Source organism: Sinocyclocheilus grahami, unplaced genomic scaffold (genome assembly GCF_001515645.1).
Source record: "Sinocyclocheilus grahami isolate Dianchi unplaced genomic scaffold, SAMN03320097.WGS_v1.1 scaffold437.1, whole genome shotgun sequence".
NCBI classification, from domain to species: Eukaryota; Metazoa; Chordata; class Actinopteri; order Cypriniformes; family Cyprinidae; genus Sinocyclocheilus; species Sinocyclocheilus grahami.
In genome coordinates, this window is record NW_015505616.1 from 242,112 (window position 1) to 254,807 (window position 12,696).

Genomic DNA, 12,696 nt, shown 5'->3' on the forward strand with positions numbered 1-12,696 from the left:
TTACAGGTCTGTGAGAGCCAGAACTCTTGCTTGTTTGTAGGTGACCAAATACTTATTTTACCGAGGAATTTACCAATTAATTCTTTAAAAATCCTACAATGTGATTTTCTGGATTTTTTTTTCTCATTTTGTCTCTCATAGTTGAGGTATACCTATGATGAAAATTACAGGCCTCTCTCATCTTTTTAAGTGGGAGAACTTGCACAATTGGTGGCTGACTAAATACTTTTTTGCCCCACTGTATGTATGAAACCACAAACATATTGTTGTTGTGAATCAGCACATGTCACTGTTCCAGCTGTGGCAGAAAAGCCACTAAGGCTAAGGACACCACTTTTAGTTCCAAGCGGGTTATGTGCCACCTGCTCTGAGACTCTGACCACAGGCCTGAAGTCGGTACACCCCTGCACACTGCTCCCCAGCCTGAGGTTGACGCATCTGTCGTAACCACAGTGCGTGCTGCTACCAGTCCCAGGGGAACCCCCCGGCTGAACATTTCTGGGTCACGCCACAGTCTCAGAGCGCTGACGCAGCTGTGTGTGACCACGATGCGCATGCGACCTGTGGTCCATGCTCTCCACGGAACTCGAGTTTTCAGCCACAACTGTGCCGCATGTGCAGAAGACCCAAGTGGCAGACTGATGAGGCCCACACCATAAGTCCCAGAAGCCTCCGAAATTCCCTCAAGGGAACAGACCGGCCCGTTTTGAAGAGGCGCAGAGCTGATGAAATGGTTGTTATGCGCTCTTGAGAGATGCGGGCTCAGGGTGAACATGCTCTTCTGCATATTCACATGCAGCCCTAGGGACTCCAGGTGGCGAAGCAGTGCATCCGTATGACTGATAAGCATATCTCGTGAATGGGCTAAAGTCAGCCAATCGTCCAGATAGTTTAGAATGCGCATACCGCTCACTCTGAGAGGGGAAAGCGCCGCATTTATGCACTTTGAGAACGTGCGCAGATCTAAAGCAAGCCCGAATGGGACCACTGAGTACTGGTATGCCGTGCCCTCAAAAGCAAACCTCAGAAAGCGTTTGTGGCACGGTACTATCTGAATATGAAAGTATGCATCTTTCAGATCTACGAATGCAAACCAGTTCCCGGGATGGATTTGTGGAAGGATCTGCTTCAGAGTCGTCATCCTAAATGCACGCTTGTGAAGTGCTCTGTTGATGGGTCTCAGGTCCAGAATCAGACAGAGTCCCCCATCTCTCTTGGGCACCACAAAATAGCGGCTATAAAACCCCCTCTCCAGCTCGCTCGGAGGGACTTCCTCTATCGCTCTATTGCAAGGCTGTGTGTGAACCTCCTGTCTCAAAACAGGGGCATTTTGAGGCATTGTCAGTTACGGAACCACGCCATTGAAATGGAGAGGTCTGTGTCTGAACTGGAGGGAATACCCGTGTTCTATAATGCTCAGCACCCAGCGTGAAATGCCTGGAATAGCGCTCCACATAGGCCGAATCTCTTCGGTTGCTGACAGTGATGCTCCTCCGAGTCCTCAAAACACGTGCTATGCAAGTCAGTGGAGCACGCAGTCGGACTCAGAGAACGCCGCCTCAGCATGGGCCAGGTCCTGGCAGGCGATGCAGTGCACGTGCAGGTCCTCCGGGTCGATGGGGCCCACGCAAATTTGGCAAAAGGTAGCCATCGGATGTGGTAAAGAAGCTGTCATATCTTCTGGTGCGTCTTTGACGATGGCAACGTGAAGGAGAAGATTCTGAGGCAACTGTCACTCTCACCGCATTATATACTGCTCACAGGCTTGTCAGTATTTGCATGTGATTTGCATGATTAGCGACAATTGGCCAGTTTATTGTACTGGCGTTATCCTATAAGGTTTCAGGATTTTCAGAGAAGGAGATGAGTTCCCACTGTGAATGTTTCACAATGTAGAGTCACCGTTCGAAAGGGAACTAAACAAAAACTACATAAAATTATATATATAAAAAAAAAACTAAAATTAAGTAAAGAAAGTATTCAAATTAAAACAAAAACGTCTTTGACGATGGCAACGTGAAGGAGAAGATTCTGAGGCAACTGTCACTCTCACCGCATTATATACTGCTCACAGGCTTGTCAGTATTTGCATGTGATTTGCATGATTAGCGACAACTGGCCAGTTTATTGTACTGGCGTTATCCTATAAGGTTTCAGGATTTTCAGAGAAGGAGATGAGTTCCCACTGTGAATGTTTCACAATGTAGAGTCACCGTTCGAAAGGGAACTAAACAAAAACTACATAAAATTATATATATAAAAAAAAAACTAAAATTAAGTAAAGAAAGTATTCAAATTAAAACAAAAATAAAAACATCAAAATATTAATAAAATCTATAATAATATCTCAGTGATACTAAATAACACTGCTGAATGCACGATGAAGCTGTATAATATGCCTGACATGTATCTGCTGATCTTGGAAGAAGTTGAATCAAATTAAATAAAACTTTTAATTGAGTAGTCTCTCCTAGAAAGTAAACTTCCTAGATCATTAAATTATAGGTAGTTTTACTGAATTAAGAGGAATTTAAAAATTTTAAAAATATATATATATTTATTTAGTTAGTTAGGTATTAGTTAGTTAATTTGCTAATAAAAGTAGAAGCTACACACTTCTGTTATTGAATGCTTGTTGAAGCCGAATAACATGCCTGACAAGTATCTGCTGCTCTTGGAGGAAGTTGGTGTGTGATTCGGGTGGAGGATGAGGTCCTCTCTGGTGGTGTCTGGTGGAGATAAGGGTCTGCGGGCACGACTTGGACGAATGAGGCAACTGCTGTGCCAGACTGGGCATCATGTGGATGTGCAGATGGACGAGGAGCCTGGCGTTTGGCTCAGGAGCTTCCATCTGCTGGACCTTGAGGAATGCAGTGAGGTCAGTGCTGATGAAAATCTATTGACAATTACATTTGCATTTATTCATTTAGTATGCTCTTTAATGCAAAGCAGCTTACAAATAAGCTGTATAAATGATAAAGATTCAGAGCTGGCTAGAATTGAGCTTAGACAGAAGAACAGTAAATCTCCAAGAGTATATCCATCCCTTCTAAACCTCTGATGTATTTGTTGATTGTAATATATGAAAAATATTCCTGAGGTAATTCATGCATCAATTTTCGTCAGGCTCACTTTTGTTGAATTTAAACTTTTTCTAAATTGTTTTTTTTTTAATGAAATTAATACCTTTATTAAGCAAGAACACATTAAATTGATCAAAAGTGACAGTGAGGACATTTATAATGTTACAAAAGATTCCTATTTTGATAATCTTGATAAAATGTATCACGGTTTCCACAAAAATAGTAAGTAGCACAACTGTTTTTAACATTGATGATAATAAGAAATGTTTCTTGAGCAAATCAGCATATAAGAATTATCTCTGAAGGATCATGTGACACTGAAGACTGGCGCAATGAAGCTGAAAATTCAGTTTTGCGTCACAGGAATAAATTACATTTTAAATATATTCACATAGAAAAGTTATTTTAAATTGTAATAATATTTCACAATATTACTGTTTTACCATATTTTGATCAAATAAATGTCTTAAAAAACATTAATCATTAATTAAAATTTTACTGACCCCCCAAAAATGTGAGCATTAGTGTATGTTGTTGTTGTTGTTGTCATAAATAAAATAAAATAAACCAAAAATAAAAAGTAAGGAGCAATGGGGGTTTAGGTATCACCCTGAATGGTTAAAAATTGTTTAAATGTTTAAATGTATCTACTACCAGAGTTATTACCTGACAAGATGTTACTAAGCATGTCAACAATGAAAAGTATTTTAACATTGTGTGTGTGTGTGTGTGTGTGTGTGTGTGTGTGTGTGTGTGTGTGTGTGTTAGCTATTCTACCCGGCATTAAGACTTTGTTGCACCAGTGAATTTGATGGTGTAATGAAGTAATTTAATTTAATTTATTAATTTAAAATGAAGTAAAAGTGCTGTTTGTTTGAGTGTGTGAATGCACACACACCAGCATATGACCTCTGTCTTAGTAATGAGTGGTATTGTTAGAGGATATAGATAAATACTTTTATCGTGATGGCCGTGGTCTCTCGATAAGAGTTCAGTAGTGTGCCTCACTTATTGTTATGTTGTAGTGTCTCTGTGAGCGTGGGGTAAAAACTGTAAATTATCAATTTTATGGTAAATTATCAATTGTATCCTTTTAAGTCTTGTATTTTGCCCAAATTCTCATACCAAGAAATCTCAGAATTACATGGTAAAATAAAATATTTCAATCATAATCTTCATTTTCAATTTAAAATGAAGTAATGTGGATTTCCATACTTCCACACTTGACATTGTGACTCCTACTATACCTAAGGCTTAGGTCATGAATATTAATTAGCAATGCGAAGTTGCTTGGTAAACTACCTGAGGCGTTCCACGCAACGTAATTAATATTAATGAGCGCGCCCCGTACGTCATACTAGACGTAATTGTCCAACCCACTGCAGTTTAAAGCGCTTGACAGGTGCGCTGTGCTACATAGACAGCTAAAACACAGACATAACCGTAAATATAATAATTTTCTTCGGTCACGGATTTCATTTTCCTTTAAAGCATAATATATTTGATGACAGTAATGGTAGTACTGTATGAAACGTACAGTAAGTTGACTTTATCTTCACTGGAGTTCTTAATTAAACCTCACTTCGCAAAGCTATACATTTCCACCAGCTCTCTAGACATGGCAGTCAAGTGTGACACTAGCTGACTAAGAAATAAAGTTTATACGTTTTTTTTTTTGCTGTGCTAATGGAAAGTATACTACTTGATCATTGATTATACGGCTGAAGAAATAAAGAGCTGAAAACATGGCAAAATGGGAGTTCACAATGGTAAGTCGCTTACTTAATTAGATTATTTTCATCAAGGGCATTAATTCTATTTAATATTAGTTTAAAAATTAGAATGACTAGAGAAAAATAACTTTGTATCATTAGATCTGGAAACGCGATTTGTTGTTGTACAGTGTGTCGCGCGGCGCATTAGTGTTTCTCTTCACGTTAATGCCAGAGAAAATGCAGTATATCCTGTTCTTTTTTTTCCCGGACACCTCAGTACTGTCACAAAAGCTCAATGTTTTTACAATTAGACGTGATATTGGCTTTAGGAACGCGTTGAAGTGTTACATGTGATGCGTGCTCAGGGTAGGGTGCGGTGCGCTTCACTTTTCCCTCAGGAGTCTCACAATAGAAGCGATCTTGTGTTTGTTCTCAGACCCACCTGGAGATTGAATATATTTACAGTGTCCCGTTTCACAGCTGACCTGTGATAGTTTCAGCTTTCCCTTCCCCCATCATTCCCTGTGTTTTGTTCCATGGCACAGTTTTGAAGGAGACACAGGGCTTTGGCTTGGAAAGCTCTCTGTTTTGCTTGACTGGAGTTTCTGGGAAGAATGCACTTGTGATTTTCACAGCAATTGATTTGTTAGAGGAATAGACTGCCCTTGGTTTACTTGGAAGCGCAAACCTTTCCAAATGTGTGGTTTGCATAGTATGTAGCCTATATTCTGTGATATCCATTGAGCTTTTGGAACAGCAGTGAATCTTGAGGCTTAGAACAAAACAGGGCACAGCAGTGATTGACTTGACAGCTTACATATTTTACATGTCACACATGTATTTAATACAGCAGCATATTTTCTGGTGTTGCTATACTAATAGGTCCCACTTAAAATAAGGCAAATTAGCTAATTATCTAAATGATCTTAAAGGTGTCATATGATGCGTTTTCAAGTTTTCCTTTCTCTTTGGAGTGTTACAAGCTGATTCTGCATAGATAAGATCCCTGAAGTTGCAAAGACTAAAGTCTCAAAACCAAAGAGATATTCTTTATCAAAGTTAAGACTCTGCCACGCCCCCCTAAAACGGCTCGTTCTAACACGCCCCCACATATCTACCTCACTATGTGGAAATATTTGCATAATGCCGCCCAAATGTTCACGCAAAGAAAGAAGGCGTGGTTTCAGTAACCACAGTTAGTGTTGAAGCAGCCATGTCGGGGAGACGCTGTGTGTTTCTAGGCGAAAGCAAAAGCACTTTATTTGGCCTTCCGGAAGTAGATGCATTTAGGAATCTTTAAGATTACTTACAACAGAACAGCAATGCATTTTATGGACGACCGTTTCGTGAACCTAGGAGAGGAGGTAATTCTGACTTTGCTATGACAATCTGGCGCTTCTGAATCAGCTACTGTAAGTATGTTTTGTTATTAGTTTAAGTATTTGCTATTGACTGTTTAAATGCGGAGTTTTGCGCATCGTGTGTGTGTGTGTGTGTGTGTGTGTGTGAGAGAGAGAGAGAGAGAAAGGGTCACATCACAGTGGAATCAGCTGTCTTGTGTACTGCAAACACATACCAGCTTCATCACTGTGTCTGTCACGCGGCTCTGTTCCCCTTTCGGGCTTGAACTGATGGTAAAACTAATGACAATACTGTCTTTACATTTATTTTGAAAGATGAAGCTCGCGATTATGGTAAGGGGCGTTACATTTCCGACAAGTGCTTGCGGTGTTCGACCAATCACAATCTGCACTGGGTCAGCTGGCCAATCAGAGCAGACTGCGCTTGTCAGAAGGAGGGACTTTGTAGAAAATGAAGCGAGGACCTACAATAATGTACAGTATTTGAAAAATAATGTGTTTTTTGAACATTAAAGCATGTCAACATATTCTGTTACACCAAATACACAAAATAATGATCGTGAAAAGAATACAGTACAACCGCAATGTTGTTAAATATTATTACAGTTTATAAAAACTGCTGTCTATTCTAATACTGTATAATTTAAATTGTAATTTATTCCTGTAATGGTAAAGCTGAATTTTCAGCAACATTACTGCAGTCTTCAGTGCCACATGATCCTTCAGAAATCATTCCAATATACTGAATTGGTGCTCAAGAAATATTTCTTATTATTATCGATCCTGAAATTGTGCTATTTAATATTTTTGTTGAAACTGATTTTTTTTTTCATGAATCTTTGATCAATAGAAAGTTCAAAAGAACAGCATTTATTAGAAACAACACTTTTGTAACATTATAAATGTCGCCCTTTGATCAATGTAATGCATCCTTGGTGAATAAAAGTATTAATTTCTTAAAAAAAAACTGACCTCAAGCTTCTGAATGGTTGTGTATTATTTTATATACAACTAATTATTTTATTTTACATGAAGCATTAAGTTATGTTATGAGGATAGGTGATTTTATAGCTATTTGAATACGTTGAACGTGCAAACAATGTTAAAATACGTTGTTTTTTAAAGCATTATAGGACATATATCCCGTGTTCAAGAATCAGTGATAGATGACACCATTATGCTAATATGTCCTCAAGCCAGTTGTTATGAGCTCATCTAATATTGGTCACATCTGAATTAGTCAACAACCAGCTCAACAAAAACAACTGTGTTTTCCCTGGTAGAGAAAACACTGGACTTAATGTACTCCAGTATGTTACACAGTCTGTCTTTGTTTAAAATCATCAGGGTTTTTTTTGTTCGCCCACAGCTGTTATTCATTGTGGGTATGATATTTGCTATGCAAATAATCATGGGTTCATTTTACCACCAAAGAGGATTTTTGTAAAGAAATTACTTAGTATTTTTGGTGTCAGCTAGTTATGGTTTTCCACCATGAAAGACCTTAAATGATTTCTCTTCTTTCCTTAAAATGAAAATGAAAGGTCTTCTTGTGTGGGCATCATTAAACAGTGGTGTTATTATTTTTAGTACTGTAAAAATGTTTGGTGTATTTGCTTATAACATGATTTTAACTCTGTATTGTACATGATTTTGTTGAAAAAGCATCTGCTAAGAACATAAATGTAATGTACAATGTATTGTCTTCTCAAGCCAGTGAAGATCAAATGTATTCACTCCTCTTGACTTATAATTTGGATAACAATTTGCCTGTATTTTGCAAAACTCCTGTTTTGTATATTTCTTCCTGGAAAGTGAAATGTTAGGTCAGTGCCTTGCAGGTATTGTTTTTTTTTTTTTTTTTTGGAAGTTGAAGACCTACCTCAGTGCAGTTCAGAAGCCAAATCCACTGCAAAAAAAATCTCATGAACTGCTGCGGTATAATCATGACTGTAAAATATAATCTTTATGGCACTGTGTTTGTTTAATAGTGCTACAATAGGCATCATATCAAGCTTTACAGTAGGTTCAATGTGTGCATATTTTTCCTTTAGTCAGCTGCAAATTCAACATGTAAAGCCTGATGATGTATTTGTCTAGGACCCGGTGCAGGAGTGGGGAGAGGAGGTGGAAGACGGTGCCATTTATGGGGTCACTCTTCACCGAGAACCTATCCAGCCCCCACCTGATGCTGCTGAGAACTCTTCTGCCTTCGGCTTCATGCAGTACCGCACACTGAAGGTCCGCAGGCTTAAAGCAGCCACTCTGGAGCGTCTTGTCACAGAATTGGTGAACCCGGAGTGCCCTGACCCAGACTACATGCAAATATTCCTCTCCACCTACAGAGCCTTTACCTGCACAAATGCTTTCATAGAACTCCTGTTTCAAAGGTTAGCACAAATGCTCAGTTGGTGTTAATTGCTGTCTCAGAGGGTTATAGGGACATTAAGCTAACATTTACTGTTTAAAAGTTTGGCGTCACTAAGATTTTTTTAAAGTAAACTAATACTTGTATTCAACAAGGATGCATAAAATTGATCAAAAGTGTCAGTAAAGACATTTATAAAGACATTTATAATGTTACAAAAGATTTCTAGCTAATAAATGCTGTTATTCTGAATGTCCTTTCAGAATGTTCTCATCAGGGAATCCTGAAAAAAATTATCATGGTTTCCACAAAAATATTAAGCACCAAATCAGCATATTAGAAGGATTTCTGAAGGATCATGTTACACTAAAGACTGGTGTAAGGATGCTGAAAATACAACTTTGTTTCACAGGAATAAATTACATTTTAAAATATATTCTAAATATATTCCAAATTGTAATATTCTAAATATTTAAATTGTAATAATATTTTACAATATGACAATTTTTACTGTATTTTTGATCAAATAAATAAATGCAGCCTTGGTGAGCCTATATATATATATATATATATAATATATATTATAATTTAGAAGTATAGTCTACCCAAACAATAATACATTTTTCCCCCCACAAAAATACATGTTTAGCAGAATGTTTAAGCTTCTGTTTTCCATACAGTAAAAGTCAACAGCAGCTTGGGCTGTCATGCTCCGATAAGAACCAAAAAGTAATCCACTTGTGTTCCATCTAATACAATTACAATTGTGAGGAATTAACCAAACATTTTTATATAACAACTGTAGTTAGTCATGTTTTTTTTATTGTGCGTCAGTGACATTTATAACTGATATGGGCTGTTTCCAAAACCTGAATGCAGGAAGGGTGGCATCAAGGTACCTCTGAATGTAATGTTTCCATAACATTCCATCATACCTTCATCTGGTGATATACCACAAACATATGCCTTATCTGTTGGTGGAAAGAATAAAAATGGCAAATTTTTAATGTCTTAGCACATTAGACATGATGTTATGTGCATTGCAGGCCTGTTTCCTTTGGAGGTACCTTCATAAAGTCATTGATTTCCAATTCAGACACAGCTATCCCACATGTATTTAAATATGAGGGAATTTACATGACATACATTCTACAAGGCTCAGGGATTGTGAATAATCAAATGAGGGGGGAAGCCCAAGTTTCTAAATTCAGTATGAGGCAGAGTATTTCCCAGAGACATCTTTTATTCCTGTTGAATTATGACAGTCCATTATCATATTATACAAATCAGTGACGCAGTGGAATGGAGGAGAACACCTCACACTGTTGAACAGGTTTCACTTGACTTGTCTCACGTCAGAGGCGCTTTTGTTGAACCGCGAGAGTCCTTTGTGTTTTGTTTAAACATAAATAAAGGTAATAGGCCTCAAAAGATCACTTGTTTCACATTTGTGTCCGAAATTGTTACAATGTTCATAATCCTAAAACTTCTTTTGAATGGTTTTAGGAATGTTTTGAATATTAAATTTAGACTTATTTATTTGCCTCTGTAGAGAGGACATGGTCACCAATCTGGACAACAGTGTCTGTTTTAGTAGGTGAGTTGAATTCACATGTTTAGGAATGTCCAGCAATATTTGATTCTGATTGGTCAATTGTGATATTCTGTGGTCAAATATTGTTTTATAAACTTTAAATTGAAACTGGTTGCCCAGTGCAATCATTATCCATTTTTAGTAAAATTAAACTGGTTATTCATCTTGATTATTCATTCTAATTCCAAGAGCTTCATTAATTACTCCAATACAATGCGTGTGTGTGTGTGTGTGTGTGCTCAGTTCTATGCCATGTCTGATCCGGCTGTGGTTAGACGAGTATCAAGAGGACCTTCGGGACTCTCCAGATCACCAGGCTCTTCGGCTGCTCTGTGCTCATCTGCATCATCGCCTTTGTTTCAGATGTCTGGTTCATCAAGCCGATGCTCTTCTCAGAAAATTTCAGACTGAAGGCAAGTCTTGAAATATGGCTAATTTAGCTTTTATGCACACACACCAAAAAAAAATCAACGCTAAATAACAGACAAACACACAGGTACATCAGCAGAAGCCAGCACAGCTGCTGTAGAGAATCGGGCAACTGAAGACATCACGGACAGACAGGACATAGAAGAGATGGGGGATGTACTGGGCTTCCCTGCACGAGACATTGCTGAGCAGCTCACGCTCTTAGATGCTGTAGGTGTCAAGATTTAAATACTGAAGCTGGCTTTTATTTATGGCCTACTTTTATTCATCTGCTTCCATTTCTTTCTCAGGAACTCTTTGTCAAAGTGGTTCCTTTTCACTGCCTTGGCTGCATTTGGTCTCAAAGGGACAAGAAAGAGAATCGGAATCTAGCACCCACGGTTCGTGCCACCATTGCCCAGTTCAATGCCGTCACTAACTGCGTTATCACCTCTCTGCTGTGCCCTTCTTCCACATCCCCTCCCGGTTCCCCATCCTGCACTCGTAGCGGCCCTACACACAGGGCAAAGATTATTGAGAAGTGGATCTCTGTAGCTCAGGTGTGTATGAGGCCCGAAACATACTATAGGCAAGTATGTGAATGCAAATTTGATTCTGAAATATGTCAGAGCACAATTCGTAATGGAAGTACGTGTTGCACTTGTGCAGTGGCTCAGCATGGCCACAAGGAGCACTATAATAGACGGAATACTCTGCTCAAGTTTAATTTTTCAGGTCAATTACTGTTGTGACAGAGCAACATTTTGCAAACAATTTTGCGGAGCAAATTAAGATAATTACACTGTTGACATTTGTCTAACTATTATTATCAGTTTTAATGGTACAGATGTTTAAAGATTTCCGGTAACACTTTACTTGAAGGGGTGTGCATAAGACTGACATGACACCTTCATAATCATGACATGACACATGTCATGAATATGAAGAAGGTTTTATGCATGTTTATGACAACTGTCATTAAGTGTCATTCGCTCAGTTATGTCATTTTTAATGCAAATATGACATTATTTGACCTAAACCTAACCTAACCCTACCCCTACCCTTACCCCTAACCATAGCCCGTAACAAAGACATCTCAAACAATGTCATCTTTGCATTAAAAATTACATAACTGAGCGAATGACACTTAATGACAGTTGTCATAAACATGCATAAAAAACCTTCATAGTCATGACATGTCATGTCATGATTATGTAGGTGTCATGTCATGATTATGAAGGAGTCATGTCAGTCTTATGCACACCCCTTCAAGTAAAGTGTAACCAGATTTCCTTATCACTTTGTGTTGTTACATATTTGATCCAGTGTAAATTTGTGAAGTTAATATTTCTTTCCTCTTCTTAAACACAAGGCATTATATTTAGTTATTATTTTTTGGATTACAGGAGTGCCGTCAGTTGAGAAACTTCTCCTCTCTGAGAGCCATCTTATCTGCTCTTCAGTGCAATGCTGTTTACCGGCTAAAGAAAACCTGGGCGGCAATCAGCAGGTAGTGTTTTCTGATCCTGACATGAATAGTTGCTAAACCTGTAGTGCACATATTAAATTTGCACAACACATGGTATTAAATTTAAATGGATAATATATGTCATTTCAGGGAGAGTATGGCTGCCTTCGATCTCCTGTGCGACACATTTCCTGATGAGAACTGTGTGCTGGTCAATCGAGAGATACTTGTAGAGGTATGCTTCACAGATTTGCCTGCATGTTTTAAACCTGTTGTCTATTCTAATCTAAAATTTTACATGTACACTTTTATTCAAGTTTGGGGTCAGTAAGATTGTAATGTTTTTGATAGAAGTCTCTTATGCCCACTAAGGGTGCATTCACACCTGTCTTGTTTGGTTCGATTGAATCGAACTCAAGTTCGTTTCCCCCTTTGGTGCGGATCTTTTGGGCAGGTGTGAATACAGCAATCGCACTCTGATGTGCACCAAACAACCATACCGAAACCCAGCTGAAGAGGTGGTCTCGGTCCACTTCCAAACGAACTCTGGTACGGTTGAATGAATGAACCAATGAATGGATGACTTTGAGCACACGAGTGGTTTACAGTTTCTGGTTTACTTGCTAAAAGGGCAATGTGAAAGTGAACCGCACCAAACAAAAATAATCAACATTGTATTTGGTCCGGACCAAAGCAAGT

At 38.4% G+C, this 12,696-nt stretch overlaps 2 protein-coding genes across 2 annotated transcripts in view; both read left to right on the plus strand.

The window, feature by feature from the left end:
- Positions 1 to 751, plus strand: part of LOC107551882 (coiled-coil domain-containing protein 151-like) — a 15,040-nt gene extending 14,289 nt beyond the window's left edge. The window contains exon 12 of the mRNA XM_016233646.1: positions 599 to 751. Within this exon, the coding sequence (XP_016089132.1) occupies positions 599 to 751 (153 nt within the window). The remainder of the gene's footprint in view (positions 1 to 598) is intronic.
- The window catches only part of LOC107551883 (ral guanine nucleotide dissociation stimulator-like 1), a 23,455-nt gene that overhangs the window by 2,440 nt on the left and 8,319 nt on the right, over positions 1 to 12,696 (plus strand). Inside the window, exons 2-9 of the mRNA XM_016233647.1 lie at positions 2,681 to 2,878; positions 8,260 to 8,549; positions 10,080 to 10,124; positions 10,365 to 10,534; positions 10,618 to 10,760; positions 10,841 to 11,089; positions 11,936 to 12,039; positions 12,148 to 12,232. Of these exons, the coding sequence (XP_016089133.1) occupies positions 2,708 to 2,878; positions 8,260 to 8,549; positions 10,080 to 10,124; positions 10,365 to 10,534; positions 10,618 to 10,760; positions 10,841 to 11,089; positions 11,936 to 12,039; positions 12,148 to 12,232 (1,257 nt within the window). The 5' untranslated portion in view covers positions 2,681 to 2,707. The remainder of the gene's footprint in view (positions 1 to 2,680; positions 2,879 to 8,259; positions 8,550 to 10,079; positions 10,125 to 10,364; positions 10,535 to 10,617; positions 10,761 to 10,840; positions 11,090 to 11,935; positions 12,040 to 12,147; positions 12,233 to 12,696) is intronic.